This window comes from Pseudoliparis swirei, chromosome 4 (assembly GCF_029220125.1).
Source record: "Pseudoliparis swirei isolate HS2019 ecotype Mariana Trench chromosome 4, NWPU_hadal_v1, whole genome shotgun sequence".
Classification (NCBI taxonomy): Eukaryota; Metazoa; Chordata; class Actinopteri; order Perciformes; family Liparidae; genus Pseudoliparis; species Pseudoliparis swirei.
Window position 1 is genome coordinate 31,616,167 of NC_079391.1, and position 24,398 is coordinate 31,640,564.

General features: G+C 42.4%; 1 protein-coding gene across 1 annotated transcript in view; it reads left to right on the forward strand.

Moving 5' to 3' along the window:
• Positions 1 to 24,398, forward strand: part of luzp2 (leucine zipper protein 2) — a 197,776-nt gene that overhangs the window by 156,914 nt on the left and 16,464 nt on the right. Inside the window, exons 10-11 of the mRNA XM_056413689.1 lie at positions 14,728 to 14,832; positions 20,833 to 20,907. Of these exons, the coding sequence (XP_056269664.1) occupies positions 14,728 to 14,832; positions 20,833 to 20,907 (180 nt within the window). The remainder of the gene's footprint in view (positions 1 to 14,727; positions 14,833 to 20,832; positions 20,908 to 24,398) is intronic.

Genomic DNA, 24,398 nt, shown 5'->3' on the forward strand with positions numbered 1-24,398 from the left:
TGGTTGACATCTTTAAACTAAATTTAAATCGCTACATGTACAGATGAACTAGCCGTGCTTTTATCCAACTATGTGATAACGTCGGGCAGCGGGAACATTTACTGCCGCTGCAATCTAAAAAGTACATTTAAAAAATCCGGGCCACGGTTCCGGCGTAGTAATCATGGTTGATTGCAGAGCTGGAACGTTTCATTATTTCTGAAGCGGCTTCATTTACCGAGGCATCGGATAAACAATGCTGGGCGTCTCCCCCTTGAATATTACCTGAAAGATGATCAATGAGCCTATTTTTTTCTTCTCGTCTTTTTTCCACGGGAGTCCAGTTGAAGCAGGGGGAAGCACAGGTGCAATCGTTGCCGCTAACGACGGCTCTATTCCGTTTGAGCCGCGGAGGAGGCGGAGCTAAGTGGAGTCTATCCCTCATCAATCTTATTAATTACCTTCGCAATCGAGAATGCGGAAGGTTATGTTTTGATCGCTGTCTATTTATTTGTATGCGTGCGTGTTACTCGCATAACTCAAAAAGTATTAAACCGAATCGCATGAAATTTGGTGGGATGATTGGTTATTATCCGGGGACCATTTGATTAGATTTTGGGATCGATCGGGTCAAAGGTCAAGGTCATGAAAAGGTCAAAATCTTCTTTGAATCGCATGCAATTTGGTGGGATGATTGGTTATTATCCGGGGACCATTTGATTAGATTTTGGGATCGATCGGGTCAAAGGTCAAGGTCATGAAAAGGTCAAAATCTTCTTTGAATCGCATGCAATTTGGTGGGATGATTGGTTATTATCCGGAGACCATTTGATTAGATTTTGGGATCTATCGGATCAAAGGTCATAGCGCGGTACATTTTTATCCAATTGGCATGCAACTAATGCCAAAATGTGGCTGCGGCGAAGGTATGCGCTCTACCGAGTGCCCGTTCAAGTTACACCTGTGGTGCTCTCTGCAATAAAAAGGTTGCCTCGCAAAAAATATGGTACATTTGGGTTTTTTTACAACATCTGGATGAGTTTTCTTTTCAAATAATGGAAAGCAGGGTGGATTTCGGGGTATTTGCCTCTAATGGTGGAGCGTAACATTTTCTTCTGACTTTCCAGATGAGATAAAGCGAGCTGCCGCTGCCCGCTGTTTTCTTTATGCTCGTCTCCACGGAAACACCTTTCTCCAATTTGAAATTAATTTCACACCGTAAACTCCCGGCTCGGTGACATCATAGAATGTGGCTCGCCGCCAAGATATTCACCTCGCCGCACATGATGCGCCGTCTGCGATGAGAATTTAAGTGTCAGGAGATTATTACCTCCTTTTTTTGAAGTGACTATTTGTCAATCCGATGCCTCCGAGTATCTCCAGAGAGAAAGCCCGGGAAAATAATTACTACCGAAATATAACAGTTGGGCAAACACAATTCTCCAGGTTGTGAAAGAATAATAACGTGTCAGAATCAAGCGGCGGTCTTAAGTCTTTACCAGTTGTTTGTATTCCTTGGTGTTGTTTTTGGGGTGGGTAAAGCCCAATTACTTCAGGGCATTATGGGACTTCTGGTATGTTGGATTTAAAAATGTGTTATTTGTGAAATGATAAACTCAGTCTGACACCAGCTTTGTTCGGAGCCTCTTAAAGTCAAGGTCACAGTAGACTCAACTCAGGGCTCAGGATTTAATCCCTCTTAAGAGTAAAGAGTAAATAAAAAAAGGTGACTGCAAAGAGAATTCCTTTTAAAGGAAAAAGAGGATTATGTCGTCGGCGTAGATATCGTATCTTGTTTTGCTCGACATGTTCCGTGTCAAGTGTCGAGACTTTACCCAGTCGATATACCGACAAGTATTTCTGTGCGTCTGTTAGAGGGGGAACTGAAATGCACGAGGAATGAACGCGTCGCTTTTTGTGTCCCCTGAAAATATTCCTTTTGTACATTTTTCTTAAAATAACCTGCAATCGCGACAATCCCGTTTTCAACCGAAAGTCTATTTCTCCCGTTATCTTCCCTTCATTGCGGCGAGCCCGATAGCATCAATCAACATCGCTCCAAAGACAAGTGGAGGGAAATCTTAGCGTTCGCTCACATGTATGTATTTTGATTTATGCAAATGACGTCCATACTTTCCACCTCATTAGCATACAAATAGCACAGCACGCCGCCGCTAGCTCCGTTATCTCCCGTTGCTGCTGTACACTTTGACGAGGCTGTGGACGCCCCTCACTGGGAAGACTACCGGTGGGGGGGGGGGGGGGGGGGTCAAATCACCGGCAAATTTATCTCAAATGAAGTCGTTCGAAAAAGACAAAGCGGCACACGACAGCGCTCGCTGTGCAGGAAGGAGCCGAACTGAGGGACTCGACCACCGACCACAGGGGACGACGTCAAGAACTTGGCTCTTTTGACGGCCACGTGGCGTTCTTCATTATCCTTATTAATAACGGCACGGATGCACCCGGCAGAGTTATTATTATTTTGATTATTCTTGCGGCGGCGGCGGGGGGGGGGGGAGGGGAGTGTGTGTGCGGGGGGGGGGTAAGAGAAAATAATTCCAATGCTCCAAAGCTTTCAGGGAATTAGAGGAAGCATTTATCCACGAACGGCGTAATAAAATGTTTGAGTTTCGCGAGCACACTTGGAGATACGGAAAATTTGCTTTTTGTGTGTTTTTTTCAACCCAAAGTGGGCGAGAGGGATGTTTGTTCGACACCACTTTGGTCTTCACGCTCGCCGTTTGAGTTTAACATAATGGGCCTTTAAGCTCTGGTAGAAGCCACAGATAAGACTCTCCCAGACCTTTACCCTCTTTCTCTCTCACACACACACACACACACACATTCTTCTTGCTGGTGAAAAGATTCATTAGTGTGAGGATGCAGAGATCAGCAGGATTGGGGTGGAAGTTGCTTCATCTTTAACAGGCTCGGGAGGGAGCCGAGGCTCGGGGTCCGATAGCATGCAATTTCCATCAAAGTAATGGGGGATGATGTCGGATGAGGAATCGAGGCACTCGGCACTTGCTATTTACTTTTCAAGATTTATTTCCTTGTCTATATAAACGGACGGCAAGGCAATTTCTTTTTTTCTAAATACAAATTGTAGTTTTGAAGATATTTTATCGGGATGCTAGAATAACATTCACACCGTCCTGCAGGGAAGAAGTAGAAGAACAACAACAACAGGGGAGCATTGATCCACAAACGGCATGACAAGACATTTGAGTTTCATCAGGAGACTCGGGCTGAAATCTGCTTGTTAGAACCAACGGTGGGGGGGAGAGAGAGAACTCACTGACACCACTTTGAGTGAACACAATGGGCCTTAAATGGACAAGACTCTCCCAGAGCTTTTCCCTCACACACACCTACACACACACACTTTCTTTGTCGGTTACAATCGGCAAGCTCTCCGCTCAATGCCACCAGATCCCGAAATGAAAGTTTCCTTCCGGTGGGTAAAGGTGCAATGTGTGAGATAAGAAGCATCTTTGTGTTTCTGAGAAGGGAAATCGATTGGTTGTATCCATGTTTCCATAGTGAATGCCGTTGCTGAAGGATCTCCGGTCTCATGGAGAATAAACGGCATGTTCGTTGGCCTCAATCTGCCGTTGTTGTGCCGTAGAAATGAGGAAGCGCTTCCAACCTGCATTCTTTCAAATGGCCTGAAGGGGGCGACGACGACTCCTGGTTGAAAAAAATAAGAAAGTCGGATTGTATAGAAGTTTATGAGAAAGTGACTCTTCTCACTCGGTTTTTTCTGAGAACTTTAACCCTTTCACAGTGCGCTTTCATTTCAGTTTAAGTTGCGGCAACATTGCGGTCACTTAAAAAAAATGTCCGCGTTGTACGTAGCTCCGCCCCCTCGTGTCAGTTCTGGATGGCGACAGCTTAAAAAACGCCAAACTTCCAGTCTTTAAAACCGTAGTTCCCAAACAAATGGATGCACTTTATCGATGTATTACCCCCGTGCTGACATGTTGACCTCTAGATTAAATTAAAAATTGTTCAACCGCCGGTGGGACATGTCTTTAAGCAGCATGTGCAAGATTTATTGAGGTTCATTCTCAATAATAAAGTATCTGTCCACCCATCATGTGTGGTTCTGACGAATCCTGTCGAAAGTAAAGCACTGAAGCTGCTCCAACGATGTCGATTGAGCGGACAACGTAAGAATGGAGTTTGACAGCGACACGGTAAAAATGCCCGTGTTCATCTTGCGACCATCTTGTTTGGTGCTCTCTGTCTCTCTCTTCGGAGACCACTCTGGACCCAGTTAAGGAAACTGCTATGTACGAGCCCGCCGTGGAAGACAGACGGGTTACTTTCGTAGAAATGTCTGCTGTAAAAACTGTTTATCTCGTGTACGGTTCCGTCCTCGCGGAACAATTTGTGGTAGACAGCGGGAGAAAAACCTGTTGTCTGAAGCCATACATTTCAAACGCGGGTGTGGAATCTGTGAAAATGGGCTCAAGAAGAGAAATGAAAATAAGCGATTTGTAGGAAAAGTCTAAGATGTATATTTTCTGCACTGGTTGTAAATGTCGACCATCTTTCAGAATGCATGTCGATTGACAGCTTGGCCTTTTCTTGTGTTGGATTGTTTGGCTGTCAAAGCCTAATGTGAACCGCCGACCTGCAGAACAGCAGTACAGTTAAGCTCCGATCGGACTGTTTGACTGGCTCGTTGCCAGCAGTGACAAGTCTTGAGCCGCTATGAAGAAAAATGGCAATGTTCCCGATTGCGAGAGTCGGAAGGTACTTGCTGTACTTACGGGCCTCAAGCAGAGAACCTTCTTCCCCACACTCCGTCTGTCAGGGATCATTCACTTTATTTCAATACTTTTCTTTCATTGGAGCAAATACACGACAACTACGATCTATTTACCCAAAGAGACCTTCTGAAAACATATTCTGGTAGCACACGATTTTGTAGGTGAGGAAACATCTCGGTGAGAATCGTCCTTTTTTAAATTATTTCTGATTCGTATAGCATACCATACCATACAGGACGCGACCACAACAGACTCATCATAAAACGCATCTGATTAAGTCTTTGGCTGTTTGTCCCGCCCCCTTCTCCACTGTGATTGGATGGCTTGGGGGGAAGAAAGGGGACAGTGACCTCCTAACTGTTCTTATCTAAAGTGAAACGCTGCTTCCCGTGGAAATTTCGCACACGGTCACGGTTTTTAATATCTTCTAATAAAAGTAAGTGATTTTTTTCTCACCAGAGATTGTGCTTGAATGACAAAATACTCCTACCATAATTAATTCATTAGTATAAAGCCAAACCTGAAATAAATTGGATTGCAAGCCATGTTAAGATTTTTTAAAGAATATATATATATATAATATATTGAGGTTGTTTTGTTTAATATATATATTTTTAAATATATATTTCTTCTCATATATATATATTTATATTTACATGAGAACAAAATAATATTAATATTTTGATATATATCTATTCATAGATATAAATATATATAAATTAGGGCTGTCAATCGATAAAAAAACAACTAATTAATCGCACATTTTGAAATTCATTAATCCCGATTAAAAGTTTTTTTTTCTTCTAAATCTTCTAAATGAACGAGTAATCACATCAGACAGCGTGTCTTTTAGACACTTGTTTAATTGTATTCTTTTTTAAAGACAAAACTTCACACAGAGCTGTGTTTTCAAAGAGGCTTCTACCTATAAAGTGCCAGCGAGGGATTTAATATCGTGAATGATCAATTGTTTCTTCAGTGAAACATCCAGATTAGTAAAAAAAAAAAGTGTATTTGAGACCCCATTGGTCCTGTCATCTTTAACATTGAACAACAGCAGAACCAGTGGCCTTGATAAACTGACAAATATGTCACGTTAACCCTCTGGAGGCTGGGCTCATTTTCTCGATTTTACAAATAAATGTAAATTCACCTTTTAAAGTCTTTTGCATGTGACACATCCCAGTGTTTCCCCCACCATTCTATCAGGGTGAGGCCCCGCCCCCCTGTCATGTTCTCTATAGCGCCAGATTACAGCAGAAGTAATGTACGGTTCTTTCCTTAAAGACGTCTTTGTTCTTTTATTAAACTAAACGTCTGTTGCTGGTCGTCTCTACAGCAGCATGTCATTCTGTCTCCACGTGTCGGTCACTCTTCTCGGCTCTCCGTCTCGCGCGCCGCAGAGCTCCATGCCGGCATGTCTGCGCGCGCATCGGGGCGGAGCAACAAAAAAGAAAGTCACCTGCACCTTCCGCGGCACCGACACGTCGCCCTCTGTTTCTCTGTGAATGTCGAGGAGCAGACGTGAGGAAGGAGGCGGACTGCCGCGGCTTGACACTCAGAGGAGTGCAACAACTTCAACGCACACCGGAAGTAAACAAAGTTGCGTTAAAATATTTTAGTGCGTTAATCGCGGCCAAATTAATCGCATAGATTAACGCGTTAACGCTGACAGCCCTAATATATATATATATATATAAATATGTGTTTATATATATAAATACATATTTATATAAATATATATATATATCAAAATATAGATATATAAAAATATATGTATATATATATAAATAAATTAATAGATATATTTTGCTCATGTATATCGTTTATATTTTACACTCCTATTCTCTGCTCAGAAGATTTTGCCACTTGCCTGACACGGATTCAGTGTACAGCGAAAACATTACTCATCAGTATTCGAACGCCGTGTTGCATGAGATCGACAAACAGAAGTTCACACAATTCTCCCATGTAACCAAGCCGAATGCTGTAGTTTGGCTTCCAGCATCGAGCATTTCTTAGACCAGAGATTCAAAGCACGCGTCCCTCCACAAGAGTCTTTTTGGTTGGGATAAATCCGAACCGACTTGGTAGGAACAACGTCATCTATGCATTTCTTGATGAACCCGGTGACTGAGGCGCGTACTCACTGGCGTTGTTGTCCGGCGGACCCTGAACATATCCCAGTCAGCACGTTCAAAACAGTCCTGTAGCATAGACTCCGATTGGTCCGACCAGCGTGCACTTCCTTCACAGCGATTGGTTGCTGCTTAAGCCTCTGCCTGTAGGCGGGAGTAGTTGGATGGGCGGTGGTCCGATTTGCGAGCGGTGGGCGGAGGAGGGCTTTGTATCCATCCGGAAGGGAGTGTAGCAGTGGTCGAGAATCCGCTCCCCTCGTGTTGCTTTTTATGTGTTGGTAGAACTTGGAGAACTTTCTTCAGGTTCGCTTTGTTGAAGTCCCCGCCACAATGAAAGCAGCCTCGGGTGTGCCGACTCCTGCTCGCTGATCGCCCGTAGAGTTCCTTCAGCGCTATGTCCGTGTTAGCTTGAGGCGGAATGTACACAGCAGTTACGGTGACTGCTGTAAACTCCATGTAGCCAGAATGGTCGACACATGAGCATTAGGTACTCAGGTCCGGGGAACAGAACGACTTGAGAGTATGTACATGACTTTGGTTGCACCAAGATCTGTTTATCATGAGACATACCCCCTCCACGATCTTTACCAGAGAGAGTCTTTGTTCTGTCCGCGGTGGACGGAAAATCCTGCCGGCTCGATGGCTGAGTCGGTAACCTCCTCCGACATCCATGTCTCCGTAAGGCAGATGATGCAGTTGTCCTTAGTTTCCGGTGGAATTGAATACGAGCCTGTAGCTCGCATAGCTTATTGTCCAAAGACTGTACATTTGCCAGTAAAATGGTGGGTAGTGGGGTCGATTGGCTCGACGTCTCAGCCTAACCAGCACGCCAGCTCGCTTCCCCTCCGTCGGCGACGTTTGCGTGAGATCGCGCCTAAAATGGACGGAGATAGTTCCGCTACTGTTCCTGGCGGACGTCCGAGTAAGTTGAAAAACTCTGGTAGGCGGCGAGCAACTGCCGATCAATCTCCAGAAGTGTGCATCTGTCGACGTTAACTGGCTGCTAACGTTTTGTGCAAAAATAGTCGCAATAATGAAGAATAAATAACAAAACTACTAACGTTTAAGAATCCGCTTGACTTTCCATCTCAGCGGGCATCGACAATGACGGATTTAAGTTTCATGGATGTACTCGGGCTAACAATACTGCTCTGTCTTGAGACTCCGCCCTCTGTCAGTTGCTGAGGTGAGCAAATGAACTTCATCTGAAAGCCACTGAGTTCAACATCATAATGTGCACTTTCTGATGATAACCTGCTAAATTGTACCTCTAGATTAAGCATTTAAATTAGTCAACTAAGGGGCTCTACACAACATTTGCATTTTCAGGTTATTCATTTTCTGAAGTAAAAAGTATATTCCTAGATCAATGGCGTCATGAAACAAGATCACTTTTGAAATAAGATAAGTCTATCTTCTAATTGGTAATCAGAGGGTTACAACTGTTGATGATTTTACAATTACAGAGGAAAGGGCTTCACATAGCAATATTCTGAGAATGTCTTCAACTCGTTAAAGACCTCTTGTCGTGTCTTAATGACTAAGCAAACAGTCTACTGACAAATAGTCAGTAACCTCGCGTATCTGATTTTAGAAAGAATCACTTTGTTTTCAGGCAACCCAGTGTTCCACCTATCAGATGGGCGCCCCCTATGTTTTTGCCTTAAGGAAGTATGTACGGTTCTTTCCTAAAGCTTGCATTGTAATAACTCTTCGCCACAGCAGCATTCATTGCTCACGTCGTCATCTTGCTCTGTTGCGCAGACTCATGCCGATGCTGCCAGGGCGGAGACAAAGTCCACCTCCACATCGTTCACATGCGCTCTCGTGAAGGAGGGCGAGAAGGGGCGACTCCTGACAAGGATGCAAAATTCACGACACGAAGAAAAAGTTGCGAAATTGCGTTAATCGCGCAAATTAACCAAGATTAGCGTTATACACATTATATATAAATTAATTTGTTTATTAATAATCATATTTATAAAAAAAAAATAAAATATAGATTTAAAATATTATTATATATAAATAATAATATTTTTTAGATACGTTTAATTTTACACTCCTATTCTCTGCTCAAAGTTTTGCACTTGCCTGACACGTTCAGTGTACAGCAAACATACTCATCAGTATTCGAGCGTGTTGCATGAGATCGACAACAGAAGTTCACACATTCTCCCATGTAACCCAATGCTTAGTTTGGCTTCCACATCGAGCATTTCTTAGACCAGAGATTCAAACACGCGTCCCTCCACAAGATCTTTTCCTACGGACATCATTTCATGTGATGGTGATCAGAGTTGCTCTGCATTCTCCTGGGAGAAGCGTTTCATTCGTTTCCCTCCTCCGTCTTGACATTGCTTCATCTATTCTGTTTAGTGGGCACTTCACTGACACATCACAGTTCATCATGTGAAGCTCTCAAAGGCGTGAAGCCAAATCTCTCATCCGAGGAGTTCGCCTACTTTCTCAGACGAACTTGTGATGAAGGTGTTTGAAGGTCCTGCAGTCAACTGTGCATTTATATTCCATTTGATAACAAATGATAACCGTCAACAGAAAGGCAAACTTGATATTTTCACTCATTATGTAAAATATTATTGTCTCGTAACATAGAAAAAAAATATATCAACTTCATTATTGACTTTTGGAGATACTTGGTGGACAGTTTTATGAAATGAACATTTCTAGCCTCAATAAATTCGCTAATGGCAACAATTGGTACTGTTGTGTCAGTTCACTTTAATGTGACTTAAAATTGATGATTACCATGCAATTGTTGGTATTTTAATATTGGCATTTTGTGTGAATTGCCAACATTGTTTAAAAGAAGTCCTTTGTTTTGGTCAGTTAGGCGACACTAAATTTTCATTTTAGTATGAGACCGAAAAATTTGGTCAACATAGTGTCAGAGACTGGGGAAATCCTTGTTAGAAACCAACGGTGGGGAGAGAGAACTCACTGACACCACTTTGAGTGAACACAATGGGCCTTAAATGGACAAGACTCTCCCAGAGCTTTTCCTCACACACACCTACACACACACACTTTCTTTGTCGGTTACACCCAAGTTTCCTCCTACTAATGCCACCAGATCCCGAAATGAAAAGCCCGGTGGTAAAGGCATGTGAGACAAGGAAGCATCTTGTGTTTCTGAGAAGGGAATCATTGGTTGTATCCATGTTTCATAGTGAATGCCGTTGCTGAAGGATCTCCGTCCCTTATGGAGAATAAAACGGCATGTCTGCTGGGCCTCAATCTGCCGCTGTTGTGCCGTAGAAATGAGTGGAAGCGCCCAACCTGCATTCTTTCAATGGCCTGAAGGGGCGACGACGACTCCTGGCTGAAAATAAGAAAGTCGGATTGTATAGTTTATGAGAAAGTGACTCTTCTCACTCGTTTTTTTCTGAGAACTTCTAACCCTTTCACCGCGGCGCTTATTTCAGTTTAAGTTGCGGCAACATTGCGTCACTAAAAATGTCCGCTATGAATGAAGGCCCGCCTCGTGGTTGCCCTGATGGCTATAGCTGAAAAAATGCCAAACTTCCAGTCTTTTGAAAACTGTAGTTCAAACAAATGGATGCACTTTATCGATGATACCCCTGCTGACATGTTGACCTCTAGATTAAATTTAAAATTGTTCACCGTGGGACATGTCTTTAAGCAGCATGTGCAAGATTTATTGAGGTTCATTCTCAATAGCATCTGTCCACCCATCATGTGTGGTTCTCACTAACTTGTCGTAGCAAAGCACTGAAGCTGCTCCAACGATGTCGACATTGAGTTGACAACGAAGAATGGAGTTTGACAGCTTATTACCTAAAATGCCCGCAGTTCATCTTATGCACCATCTTGTTTGGTGCTTCGTCTCTCTCTTCGAGACCACTTGGACCCAGTTAAGGAAACTGCTATGATGAACAAGATGCTGGCTGTGTCCAGGCGCTACGTCGAGGTAGTTCGCGGAGATTGTAAAGCGCTCTTTTTTAGTTTTGTGTTTATTTTAATGCTTTTACTTTTGCTACAAACACATCGGCACTTTAACAGCATACGACCACCTTTGCACACTTTTGGACATGTAAACTTTGCGCCTAAAACAAGGGTTTTTGTCCACTTTTTCCATCGATCCAGCTGTGGCCGGGCAGAGATCAGACGAGCGAACCACATCAACAACAGTGGAGCCGCTACTACGGGAGGACGACGAAAAACTGTCGAGGAAGCGGAGCGAATTGGAACAGACTGAGAGTTCAAGCCCACCGTCCACCTCTGCCCAGCATCCTTCTTGGTTAACGTCCAGTCTCTGGAAAATAAGATGGATGATGTTGGGGCAAGGATCAGATTCCAACGACATGAGGGATCGTGGCTATCTTTTGTCTGGCGGAAACATGGCTGACCTCAGCGGAAAGTTTGGATCAGCCATAAGGCCCAACCGAGTCCTTCTCTGTTTTCCGTGCAGACAGAACGGAAGAGTCTCTGGCTAAATCTAAGGGGTGGAGGGGTTTGCTTCGCGACTAACAACGTAATGAAAGCGACTCCAAGAACATTAAGACTCTTTCGTTCCTGCTCAACAACCTGGAACATCTGATTTATCTCATGCCGTGTCCATTCTACTCTTCCCGAGTTCAGCTCGGTCATCACCACAGCCGCTTCTACATACCACCACAAGCGGACACCCGGCGAGCAATTATCGGACCTGATGATGTGCTATGTCGGCATCAGAACAAGTATCCCACGCGGCTGTGGTGGTGGCTGGGGACTTTAATAGGGCTAACCTAAAAAAGTCAAAATGCGAACTTTCACCAGCACATTACGCGGTAAGCACCAGAGGGGAAAGAACTGACTGCTATACCATTCAAGAGAGGCTACAAGGCTGTCTCCTCCTCCGCTCGAAAATCAGACCATGCCGCCATTTTCTGCTTCCGGCATCAAAAGATCACAAGGAAGCGTAGACTTAGGAACGAAGTGGTGGTCTGACCAATCAGAGGCTGAGCTAAGGACGTCATGCGGTCGCCGACTGGGGACATGATCCAATCCAGTTCCAGGACGCCAGCGAGTTTATGGAAGGCACGAGCCTCATAGCAACGCTTAACGTGATGAATTACCGTCTCCACGGTAAAAGTTAGGGTCTTTCCAACCAAAAGCCGTGTTGATAGATCCATCATGAAGGAACGCCTGTGATTGCCTATAACCTCGGGTCTTGTATCCGCAACATGGACGCAGTACAAGGCAGCGTCTGGACTGAGGAGGCGAAGGAGGCCAAGAGGCACCAGACAGAGTGGAATCACAGATGGAGTAGCGCGACACCAGGCGCCTGGCAGGGGCCACGGATCATCACAGACTACCAGAGCAGACCTCAAGGCTATGGTGGGAGGCCGACGATTCCTAGCGGACACCTGAACTCATTTTATGCACGGTTTGAGGCTAGCAACAACATGCTTAGCTCGCCGCCAACAACACCTGGCATGTAGCCGAGGTGAGTTCTACTGGGGATGAACACTCTCTGTGACCGGTTAATAGTGTGTGAGGAGGGTCTGCTGAGGTGAACACCAGAAAGCTGCAGGTCCAGATGGCATCTGGGCGAGTACTGAAGACCTGTACAACCAGCTAGTCTAGTGTTCACCACAATATTCAACCTCTCCCTGGCTGAGTCCGCGGTCCCCTACCGCTTCAAGGGGGGGGGGGGGGGGGGGGGGGGGGGGGGGGGGGGGGGGGGGGGGGGGGGGGGGGGGGGGGGGGGGGGGGGAGGGGAGGGGGGAGGGGGGGGGGGGGGGGGGGGGGGGGGGGGGGGGGGGGGGGGGGGGGGGGGGGGGGGGGGGGGGGGGGGGGGTAAAATAAATTAATAGATATATTTTGCTCATGTATATCGTTTATATTTTACACTCCTATTCTCTGCTCAGAAGATTTTGCCACTTGCCTGACACGGATTCAGTGTACAGCGAAAACATTACTCATCAGTATTCGAACGCCGTGTTGCATGAGATCGACAAACAGAAGTTCACACAATTCTCCCATGTAACCAAGCCGAATGCTGTAGTTTGGCTTCCAGCATCGAGCATTTCTTAGACCAGAGATTCAAAGCACGCGTCCCTCCACAAGAGTCTTTTTCCCCCCTCACGGACATCATTTCATGTGATGGTGATGCAGAGATTGCTCTGCATTCTCCTGGGAGAAGCGTTTCATCTCGTTTCCCTCCTCCCGTCTTGACATTGCTTCATCTATTCTGTTTAAGTGGGTCACTTCACTGACACATCACAGTTCATCATGTGAAGCTCTCAAAGGGCGTGAAGCCCAAATCTCTCATCCGAGGAGTCCGCCTACTTTTCACTCAGACGAACTTGTGATGAACCGCGTGCGGTTTTGAAGGTCCTGCAGGTCAACTGTGCATTTATATTCCATTTGATAACTAAATGATAACCGTCAACAGAAAGGCAAACTTGATATTTTCACTCATTATGTAAAATATTATTGTCTCGTAACATAGAAAAAAAATATATCAACTTCATTATCTGACTTTTGGAGATACTTGGTGGACAGTTTATATGAAATGAACATTTCTAGCCATTCAATAAATTCCGGCTCAATGGACAACAATACTGGTCCACTGATTGGTCAGTCAGTATTTCACTTTAATTCAGGCTGACTTAAAAAAATATTCGATGAGTTACCATGCAATTGTGTGTGTCATTTTTAATTGAATTGGAATTGTGTTGTGTGGAATTTGGCAATACAATCATAGACTGTTTGTAAGAAGTTGACAGTCACCCATTGGTTTATGGACTATGGCGTTTTGGCCGACACTAAATTGTTTTTGGATTATTAGTTTTTTGCAACCAGAAGTGACACGAGATGTTAGCGTTAAGTACGACTAAATGGTGTACAACACAATTTTAGACAACCAAAAGTGTTTCAATGAACTTTTATGATCAGAAAACATGCCGTGAAAGGGTTAAATTTGTATGACAAAAACATGGATAATTTACCAAAAGAACATCATGTTGTATTAAAGAAGACTTGAAACTAGAGATTGAGACCATAAACTCATGTTTACGATGTTTACTGAGGGAATAAATCAAGAGAGAATTAGGGTCATTTTCTCATAGACTTCTATACAATTGCAAACACAGGAGTCGCCCCCTGGTGGTCAGTAGATAAAATGCATCTTTGAGACACTCCCGTATTAGCTTCATTTTTCAGACCTGGAGGTTTTTCACCGGTCAAGGATGTAACACAACATGAACCACAGTTTGCATGCAAATATTTCCGATAGGCAATTGATTAAAAATCAATATGTTGTAATTGTATTAGTGATCATTTAATCAAAGGGTCAGAAAACATAATCTAGCTGTTTAATGTAGGAAATGTTTTATATATTGTTTGTTTGCTTTTTAAACCCAAACTGTTGTGGTAGCTTCAAATTGAAGAAAAAACATTAATAAATGAAAAGTTATTCCAAAAATATGAAAATATCTAATGTAGAAATGAAGTTAATCTTTGTTCTGTATATTTGCCGCTTGAATATTACTGGTTTCACCTCGAAGCCTTTTAATTAATATAATTCTCTTTTTAGTTAGTCGGCATCCTGTTTAGATTTTGCCCTTCTAGCTACCCGTTATGAAATAGTCATAACAGCCAGGGTGTATTTACTTCAAATAAACAAGCTCAATTAGTCTTTAATTTAAGTATGAATTTAACTGTTAGGAGCGTTTTGAATCAGAACTATTTACTTTTCAAGAAACCTCCCCGAGAGCCAACGCTGACTCATCAACAAGCCTTTTACATCTTTTATTCCTAAGCCCAAATTGAAATGTTATTTTTTCTCTTCCTCTCCCCAACAGGATATCTCTAAAATTCAGAGAATTGCAGCAGACAGTAAATCCCCCGGGAAGCTCGGAGTAATGAGGAGAGAGGGTGACGGAGTGACAGGCTGCCAAATGGAAAAGGTGAGTCTTTAGAGTAATGCTCCATAATGGCCTCTGTGACCCGAGGGCCCGAATCCTCCACGTCCATCTGGTCTCCCAATTCATGCTCGAGCCATTTTCACCACTTTTACTTCATTAGTCAAGACGTGTTGCGCAAGAAGGAAGAAGTCTCAACTTTACGATGCAGCCATTTAGTTCCTCTAGTTCACAGGTGTCAAACACAAGGCCCGCGGGCCGAATGCGGCCCACCACGTCATTTTATGATTTTACATATGATCACCTTTATATCCTGTGCTTTTATTTTGAAGGTTACAAATGAAATGGATTTGTGCTATAATATTAGAGAAATGTTCTTGTGTACATTATTTCTACTCTCGAAGAAACAATAATCAAATGCAAAGAGTTATTTAACAATATGTTCGGGAGTAGTTTATACACTTCAGTTACACCGGCCCTTTAAGAGGCGGCCTTGAAGCTGATGTGGCCCATGGTGAAAATGAGTTTGACACCCCTGCTCTAGTTTAACTTTGACACTTGAAATTTTGTTGGATCAGTTCTTATTCCACTTTACCAAAGGTTTGCTCTTTTTTGAAGAATATGAAACAGTGACTATGAACAGACCATTGTATCAAGTATAATAGAATCAAGGTACCATTGTTTTCGGTCCATATCGGAAAAAATAATAATCGACTATTTGTGATAGTGGCTTGTTGAAGCTAGTAAACATCAACTGCTTCCAGCTCGCTAAAGACGACCACTTTGTTCTGTATTTTTATCGTAAAATAACTATATTTGGGTCCTAGAATACAACACTTGTAAACACGGAAATTCTGATTTCAGCCCTGATCACAAGGTACAATATATATATACATAAAGTTGCTGAGGTCATGTGGCTTTTGCTTCATTAGAGCTCAAATATGCGTTGTCCCTGACGACACATGAAGCCTGGCGTGTGCCTCTGGGAATAATTCTACAATTGTACGAGTGTTCCGGAGCAGAAATGAACAGATTAATCAAACGGATGAAAACGGCCCCATTATTAACCTTTTACAAGTCGATTATCAAACGCTCAATTTCCTGCTTCTCAAATGTGATGGTTTGAAATTGAATCTGGAGATGTCACCTGTGAGAACTTGGAAGTTTTTTCGTTTTGTTTAATTGATTGATGACATTTTGTCCACGAAAAGGCCATCTGGACAAATGAATCAATATTGAACATAATTGACCCTTCACTGAGCCCCAGACGACCTGTCAACGCCACCACGGAGCCCACGCTGCCACCAACTGCACTCAGGAAATAAATCGGATACAAAATGTTTTCACCACTGTAAAGAATCTTGGCGTTATCTTTGATCGGGACTTGTCCTTTAACTCCCACGTAAAGCAAATCTCAAGGACTGCATTCTTTCATCTACGTAATATTTCAAAAATCAGGCACATCTTGTCTCAAAAAGATGCAGAAAAATTGGTTCACTGCGTTCGTTACTTCGAGACTGGATTACTGCAACTCCTTATTAGCAGGCTGCTCTAATAAATCTCTTAGGTCCCTCCAGTTGATCCAGAATGCTGCAGCTCGTGTTCTCACTAAAACTAAGAAAAGAGATCACATCACTCCTGCACTAGCTGCTCTGCACTGGCTCCCAGTAAAATCAAGAATCACTTTTAAAATTCTTCTCTTAACCTACAAAGCCTTGATTGGTGATGCTCCATCATATCTTAAGGAGCTCGTCCATATTGCCCCACTAGAGCTACGCTCACTAAATGCAGGACTACTTGTAGTTCCTAGAGTCTTAAAAAGTAGAATGGGAGCCAGAGCCTTTGGTTATCAAGCTCCTCTTTTATGGAACCAGCTTCCAATTTCAGTCCGGGAGGCAGACACAGTCACCTCGTTTAAGAGTAGACTTAAGACCTTCCTCTTTGACAGAGCTTATAGTTAGGGCTGAATCAGGTTTGCCCTGGTCCAGCCCTTATGCTGCTATAGGCTTATAGCTGCCGGGGACGTTTTAGGATGCACTGAGTACCTATCTCCTCTTTTTCTCTCCTTAAGGATGAATTTTCATCTCTCAATCACACGTTACTAACTCTGCTTTCTCCCGGAAGTCCTTTTGACTTTCGTCTCATGGGGTCATCGGACCCTATGAGGCGGCATAAATCTATCTGCCTGATGGATCGTCTGGGTCGTAAATTCCTGCTCATGACTACGCCACTGTCCTGTTGAGACTCCGCCCACTCCTCCTCCCCACCGCCATCTGCCTGATGGATCGTTGAGGTCTCCATCGTGGAATATGCCTACTATGAACTATTCATACACTCTGTCATATTCATTGAATGTATTTTAACTCTAAATCTGTCCTTCTGTACACATTACATCTATTGCATCTGTCCATCCTAGGAGAGGGATCCTCCTCTGTTGCTCTCCTCCAGGTTTCTTCCCTTTTTTTTCCCCTGAAGGGTTATTTGGGAGTTTTTCCTGGTCCGATGTGAGGTTTTGGGGCAGGGATGTCTATGTGTACAGATTGTAAAGCACTCCGAGACAAATTTGTAATTTGTGAAATTGGGCTATACAAATAAACTGAATTGAATTGAATAAGTAAGCAGAGAAGAAGGCTCTACAATATGCGTTAGAAGGATATTTCCAGCGTGTCAAACCGCTTCAGCAAAACAATAACAAGTGGACGGTAAAGCCAACAGATCACCTGGAGATAAAGACAGAAGACACGATGCAATTAAGGAATAGAGTCGTAAATTATGTTTCAACACTTACACTACCGATCAGAAGTTTGGGGTCACCCTGACAATTTAGTGTTTTCCATGAAATCTCACACTTTTATTTCTCAAATGAATTGCAAAATGTATATTAAATATAGTCAAGACATTGACAAGGTTAGAAGTAACGATTTTTATTTGAAATATTAATGTTGTTCTTCAAACTTGTCGCTCAAAGGAAGGCCAGTTTTATAGCTTCTCTCACCAGCATAACTGTTTTCAGCTGCGCTCACATAAAAAGGGGTTTCAAGGGTTTTCTACCCCTCCGCTAGTCTTCTAAGGCGATAACACAATTTACCATGAGAACACTGGAGATGGGCCTCTACACACCTCTGTCGAGACTTCATTAAACACCAGAGAATAGTCATTTACACATTTACTATGTAGAGAGTGTATTTATGATTCATTTAAGGTTATCATTATTGATAAAAAAAACACTGAAAAGTCATGGAGATTTGTTATATTCATATGTGCATTTACGCTGAGTTTTAAATAATAAATATGCTTTTTAAAAGAATGACGATCAAAATATAAGCCGACATACGCTCTTTCGTACTCGCACATGTTTCGCACTGCAAGTGAACGCACCTTAACTGAAAAGACATACATATTTATTCTTTTAATCTAAACTATTGTCTCATTAATTTTTGTCATTTAAGGTCATATACTGTATGCTTTGGAATCCTCATTGTTAGTTTAAATACAACATTCTATCCCTTTTTTTAATGAATGCACCGAGATTTCACAAAATGTTTGCTTATGGACATTTTTAAGTTTAAAGTCATCAAAAAAGTCGGGGGAACCCATGCGTCAGCATGTGTATGAACCCTGTAGGACCCAGGAAACCGCGAGCATTCGGTTATCAGGAAAAGCTCAGAGTGAGCATCTCCAAACTAACAGGATCCGAAAGGAAGCTTTGGAGGCGAACAGGGTCCACAAGGACTTCTGGCAAGTGGCTATCAAGAGCTATTACAGATATAAAGGACTGTCTCAGAAAATTAGAATATTGTGATAAAGTTCTTTATTTTCTGTAATGCAATTAAAAAAACAAAAATGTCATGCATTCTGGATTCATTACAAATCAACTGAAATATTGCAAACCTTTTATTCTTTTAATATTGCTGATTATGGCTTACAGCTTAAGAAAACTCTAAAATCCTATCTCATAAAATTGTAATATTTCCTCAGACCAAGTAAAAAAAAGATTTATAACAGCTGAGTGTTTGTCAAGGCTCAGGAAACCCTTGCAGGTGTTTCGAGTTAATTAGACAATTCAAGTGATTTGTTTAATACCCTACTAGTATACTTTTTCATGATATTCTAATATTTAGAGATAGGATATTTGAGTTTTCTTAAGCTGTAAGCCATAATCAGCAATAAATCAGAATAAAAGGCTTGCAATATTTCAGTTGATTTGTAATGAATCCAGAATGCATGACATTTTTGTTTTTTTAATTGCATTACAGAAAATAAAGAACTTCATCACAATATTCTAATTTTCTGAGACAGTCCTGTAAGTTGATGGAGCTCTGAACACAGGGGACGACGTAGGAGACGTCCACCCAGGGAGGAAATTACCCTCTATATGCGTTTCAAAGTGATTGAAATTGTGCCAAAAGCAATGTTCACCGGGGTGCCACACTTGATTGTAGAATTTTTGGCGGGGGTTGTCAAAAAAAAAGAAAATCCTGCAGCAAGAGTTGGAGAAACATTCGGAGACAGATAAGGACAGATGTGGGTTTTAAAACTGAGATATTGTGTTTTCCTCGTGAACAAAGACGTATTTCCTTCCCCCCGTAGGCTGGGAGGAAATGAGGTGTGTGTTCGGTTTTGAAAACGATGGGTTTGCCGCAGTCGAACAAATTATTTTCAATTGACAGACGTCACGCTTAGCCATTTTAAATGTATATATTTAAAAATGCATCAGGGCCCCCGGAGATCTCGTCTCGTCGTTGCCTGAGACAGCCAGACGGTCCCTCACTCGTCCTGCATGGGGTGTGATGCAGCGACATTATTATGGGATTCACAGTGGGCCCTATGAGAAGAGAGAGAGGAGGAAGTCATGCTGTATCCTGTATAAAGCATTTTTATTTTAAAAATTTGCAGCAATGTTGCATGAAAGCAACAACAAAAAAGAGCATTGCACTCGTATACGCTGTAGGGCTGCAGCTAATGATCATTCTCTGTATTGATTATTTCATGGTTGATTTGTTTTAGTCTGTAAAATGTCTGAATGTACAGAAAAAGAAGTAATCTCAAATTCTGGGACCCATAGGTGACAACTTCAGATAGCTTCTTCTTTTTTCATTATGAGACGTACCGGGGTCTGGTAAAGTTATTATGTAACGCTCTGAGAAAATGCTCCAGGAGTGTGAAGACGAGGCAAACCCACACATGTTTCGACAAAACTAACTCAGGACAACAAGTTGTTGTTGTTGTTGTGTTTGTAATATTACGTCTCACTTTCGCTCTACAAATGGAGAGTACTCATCCCAAACCATGATTTTTCTAAACCTAACAAAGTGCTTTTGTTGCCTTGTCAAGGTTGTTTTTATTCACAACTCTATCTCCGTGTTTACTGCCACCATAGTGGTGGAGGTACGTTTTATTTATATTTTTTTGAGTGCAGTACAGAAGTCAATTAAATCAAATTGACAATAACAGAAGCCAAAATATTTCAACAGTTAAAAGAGTACAAGTACAATGCAATGTAAAAGGTGGGGCAGTAAAAAACACAATAAAACAGATAAGAAAAATAAAAAAACAAAAATTGATTTTAAAAAGCAGCCCATAGAATATGTAACGTAACAAAATGCCAGTGTAAACAGGAATGTTTTGAGATGGCGTTGAAGTGACATTGGGTCCTGACCCCGAGTACCAGTACGGGACCACTTGGTTAACCCATTTACCACAATACTGTAACAAAACAAACAAAGTGAAGCAGATCTTAGAGACGCCAAATATTCCGCATGTGTTTGGAAATTACAGAAATCCGTCATAAATTCAGAATTTTTCTTTTTAATACATTTTCTGTGAATTGACTAATTAATGATCTACTAGTTTAATCACTAGAAAACCGTCTGTGACAATAATAACAACTAGCGTTCTACACGACACACGTGAACTGCCTCCCTAAATGACTGTCATTAGTCAAATGAGAAGGTTTACGAGAATACTCTCAAAATCAAAAGAGCATATTAACGACACCGTCTATTAACCCGAATGTGTTCTCACTGAGATGTTCTCGCTCCGCAGCCCGGCGGCAGCTGCTTCCAGAACCAGACGGAGGAATCGGCCCCAGACAGTAAAACGCTACCAGAGCCACAGCAGGTGAGCCCGACTCGCATTGATATAACGTATCATATTATTATCATTAAGACGCAGACGCGTCAAAGTTGAGTCTTGTTGCCGTGGTGAATTATCTGCCTTCGTTGGCGCCGCAGGAACTGATTAATCCATTAATCCATAAATCAGAGTGAGTGTGTCACTGAGCGACGCGATGGCTGGTTAAAGATCGTGCTCCCGACATTCGGAGCTAAAAATTACCAACTACAACCAGAATATATACAACATTTATTTTAAAGTTTGGCTAAAGAGCGTTGGTCTTGAGAATGCCTCCAAAAAAGAGTAAAAAACCAATGCAGACTGAGTTAGTTGACGGTGACGGAGCTAGCCTAGCTTCCTCTGCTAGCAGCGCGGTGCTGGAAGACGACACTCCAACGCACCTCGAAGGCGACCAAGCGGGGAGAGCGGACATGAGCCTCATATTGAAAGAATTGAGAGCGTTCAGGAAAGATAACGGCCAGCAGCTGAAAGAGATTCATAAAGAAATAAACAAGACTAACACGAATTGCCGAGGCAGAAGGGCGGATTGAAGAGACGGAAACACGGCTACAGGTGGCGGAGGAGGTGGTGACGGAGCTGCTACAACTACAGGTGCATCTGGATGCTAAGCTAACGGACCTGGAAGGTCGATCAAGACGGAAAATATCCGAATCCACGGCGTTAAAGAGGGAGCGGAGGATAATTCCCGTCGATGGGAACCTTTGTGGAGGCTTTGCTGAGGAGGGTTTGGACCTCCGGCTACCTTTGAACTACGAGTTGAGAGGCGCACGCGCCTGATGCCGAAGCCGCCTGGGAAGTCTCACCGAGTCTATCGTCGTCAAAATGTCAAGTTCCACGGCGAAAGAAGAATTGCTGAGACTAGCCTGCCAATAGCGAGAATTTCAACATCTCGAAAGGAAGGTTAACCTGGATCACGACTACGCCTGATGTTTTGAGAAAGCGAAAGGCGTATGTAGAAGCGAAAATGGTCCTGAGGAGAGGAAGATAAGATTTCAAACCCGTTTCCGGCCAGGTTCAGAGTCTTCTATGAGGAGGGAATTGTCGTATACGGATCGGCGGAGGAAGCGACTGAGGATATGGCAAAGAGGGGGCTCCCGGTGTCGGTCATTAAGCACCCAGATTCACTTTTGGAACAGATCCAGCGAATGACCTGGCGCACCAGCAAGAGACCGGGGACCCTGGACAGAGCCGCCAGGAACGTCAACTACAAGGAGAAGCTAGCGGCCTTTAGGCACAAGGACTCAGCGTGAATGAAAGTGAACTGAAAGCTGCTGTTTCCCGACAAATGGGTGAGTTCTTGTTTGCAGTGGAGGAAGCCGAAGAGCTGGTTTCTACAAGAGAGATTTAAGACTATAATCACGTTCTGCACAATAAAGAAACAATGTACAGGCTATAAAACTCAGAATATTCTGAAAGGGTCGGGGTATTAATCTTCAGCCATGCAGCCGACAGATGGATAACAACATGGAAGTAGGATATGAAGGCCCTCTCCCACTTTACAGGTGGGGAGGCTTTACTTTAGAGCCCTATCACCATCAGGGCTTAATCAGGGTCAATATGATGACCCCACAGTTGGAAGTCTTTTTTTTATTTTTTTTCCTTTTTTTAAATTTTGTTACAGTGTTTGCTGCAGTTCTTTGCAGTCTTTGGGGTGTTACCTATGATAAATCTTTCGTTACCTGTAATAACTTGGGTTGGTATTTATTACTAATATTGTCCTAATTAAACTCTGAATGCAAGTGGTTAAAATGGCAACATATAATGTGAATGGTCTTGTAAACCCCATCAAGAGAAGTAAGATATTAACTAAACTAAAAAGAGATAAAGTTGAGGTGGCTTTCTTGCAGGAAACGCATCTATCGGATACAGAGCATGCTAAATTAAGAAGACTAGGCTTTAAACATCAGTACTCATCATCATATGCGGCTGGCCACAGGAGGGGGGTGGTAATATTAATTTCAATAATATTAGTTTTGAACCCACGTTTGAAAAAAAAGGACACAGAGGAGATATATATTAGTAAGAGGAAATCTAGATGGTTCATTGGTTTCCCTTCTGAATGTTTATGCTCCGCCTAATTCAGATTGGACTTTTTTTAAACAGATATTTGATTTAATTATAGCAGAAACTCAGGGGGTCCTAATCTGTGGGGGTGATCTAAACATAAGATTGAATCCTATACTGGACTCTTCAAATGTGCATATTAGGAAGCCCAAGCTGATAAACAAGAAATTCAAATTGGCAATGGAGGATATTGGTTTGGTAGATGTCTGGAGAGAAATAAATCCCTCAAAGCGGGACTATACTTTTTTTTCTAATCCACATTTGGTTTATTCAAGGATTGATTATTTTCTAACCTTTGGTAAAGATTTGCACAGGGTGGGGGGCTGCGACATGGGGATCATGGACCTTTCAGATCATTGCCCTATTTATTTAAAATTTAATCTGGAGCAGGATCAAAGAAACACGTTATGGAGATTAAATACATATTTACTGAATAATATGAGGGACCAAATGAAGAAGGATATCACTGAGTACTTGGAACAAAATGATAATGGTGAAGTTTCCCCTCCAATACTGTGGGACGCATGTAAAGCTGTGCTTCGAGGGCAGATAATTGGATACAGTGCTCGCTTTAAAAGAGCCAAGCAAAAAGAGTTAGATGAGTTACAAGGAGAATTAAAACAATTGGAACAAAATCATAAAGATTCAAATGATCAGACGATAAGAGGATTGCTCCAAAAGAAAAGGAATGAAATAAATGAGATTTACACTAAAGATATACAAAAAAAGTTAATTTTCACCAAACAGAAATACTATGAAGGAGGAGGAAAAGCCAGTAAATTATTAGCCTATAGGCTGAAAAAACAACAAGCAGAGAATTCAATTAATAAAATTAGAAATCCTATTACTAATTCCATACAGTATAAACTAAAAGAAATACAAAATTGTTTTGAAGGATATTATCGAAAGCTATACTCCCAACCTCAAATTGATGGGGAGAAAATGGAGGCTTTCTTCAGGGGGATACAGCTGCCTAAACTGACTAGTGAGCAGGGAAGTCAGATGGTAGTTGAAATAACAGAGAAAGAAATTAGCTTAGCTATAGCACATCTTAAATCAAATAAGGCCCCAGGCCCAGGCAGGTTTCCTTGGAATGGTACAAGGTGATGGAAGGGTCATTGGTATCTATGTTGCAGTCTACCTTTAACTGGGTACTTAAGGAGAACATTATCCCGCTCTCCTGGAAGGAAGCAGTCATATCCTTATTCCAAAAGAGGAAAGGATAAAACTGAATGCAGTAATTTTAGGCCAATTAGCGTGTTGAACCAGGATTACAAAATCTTTACCCATATACTAGCCAAACGAATAGAGGATTATTACCACAAATTATTAGCCTTGATCAGACAGGATTTGTACAAGAAAGACAAACCCATGATAGTATCAGAAGGTCACTACATATAATTAACCATATA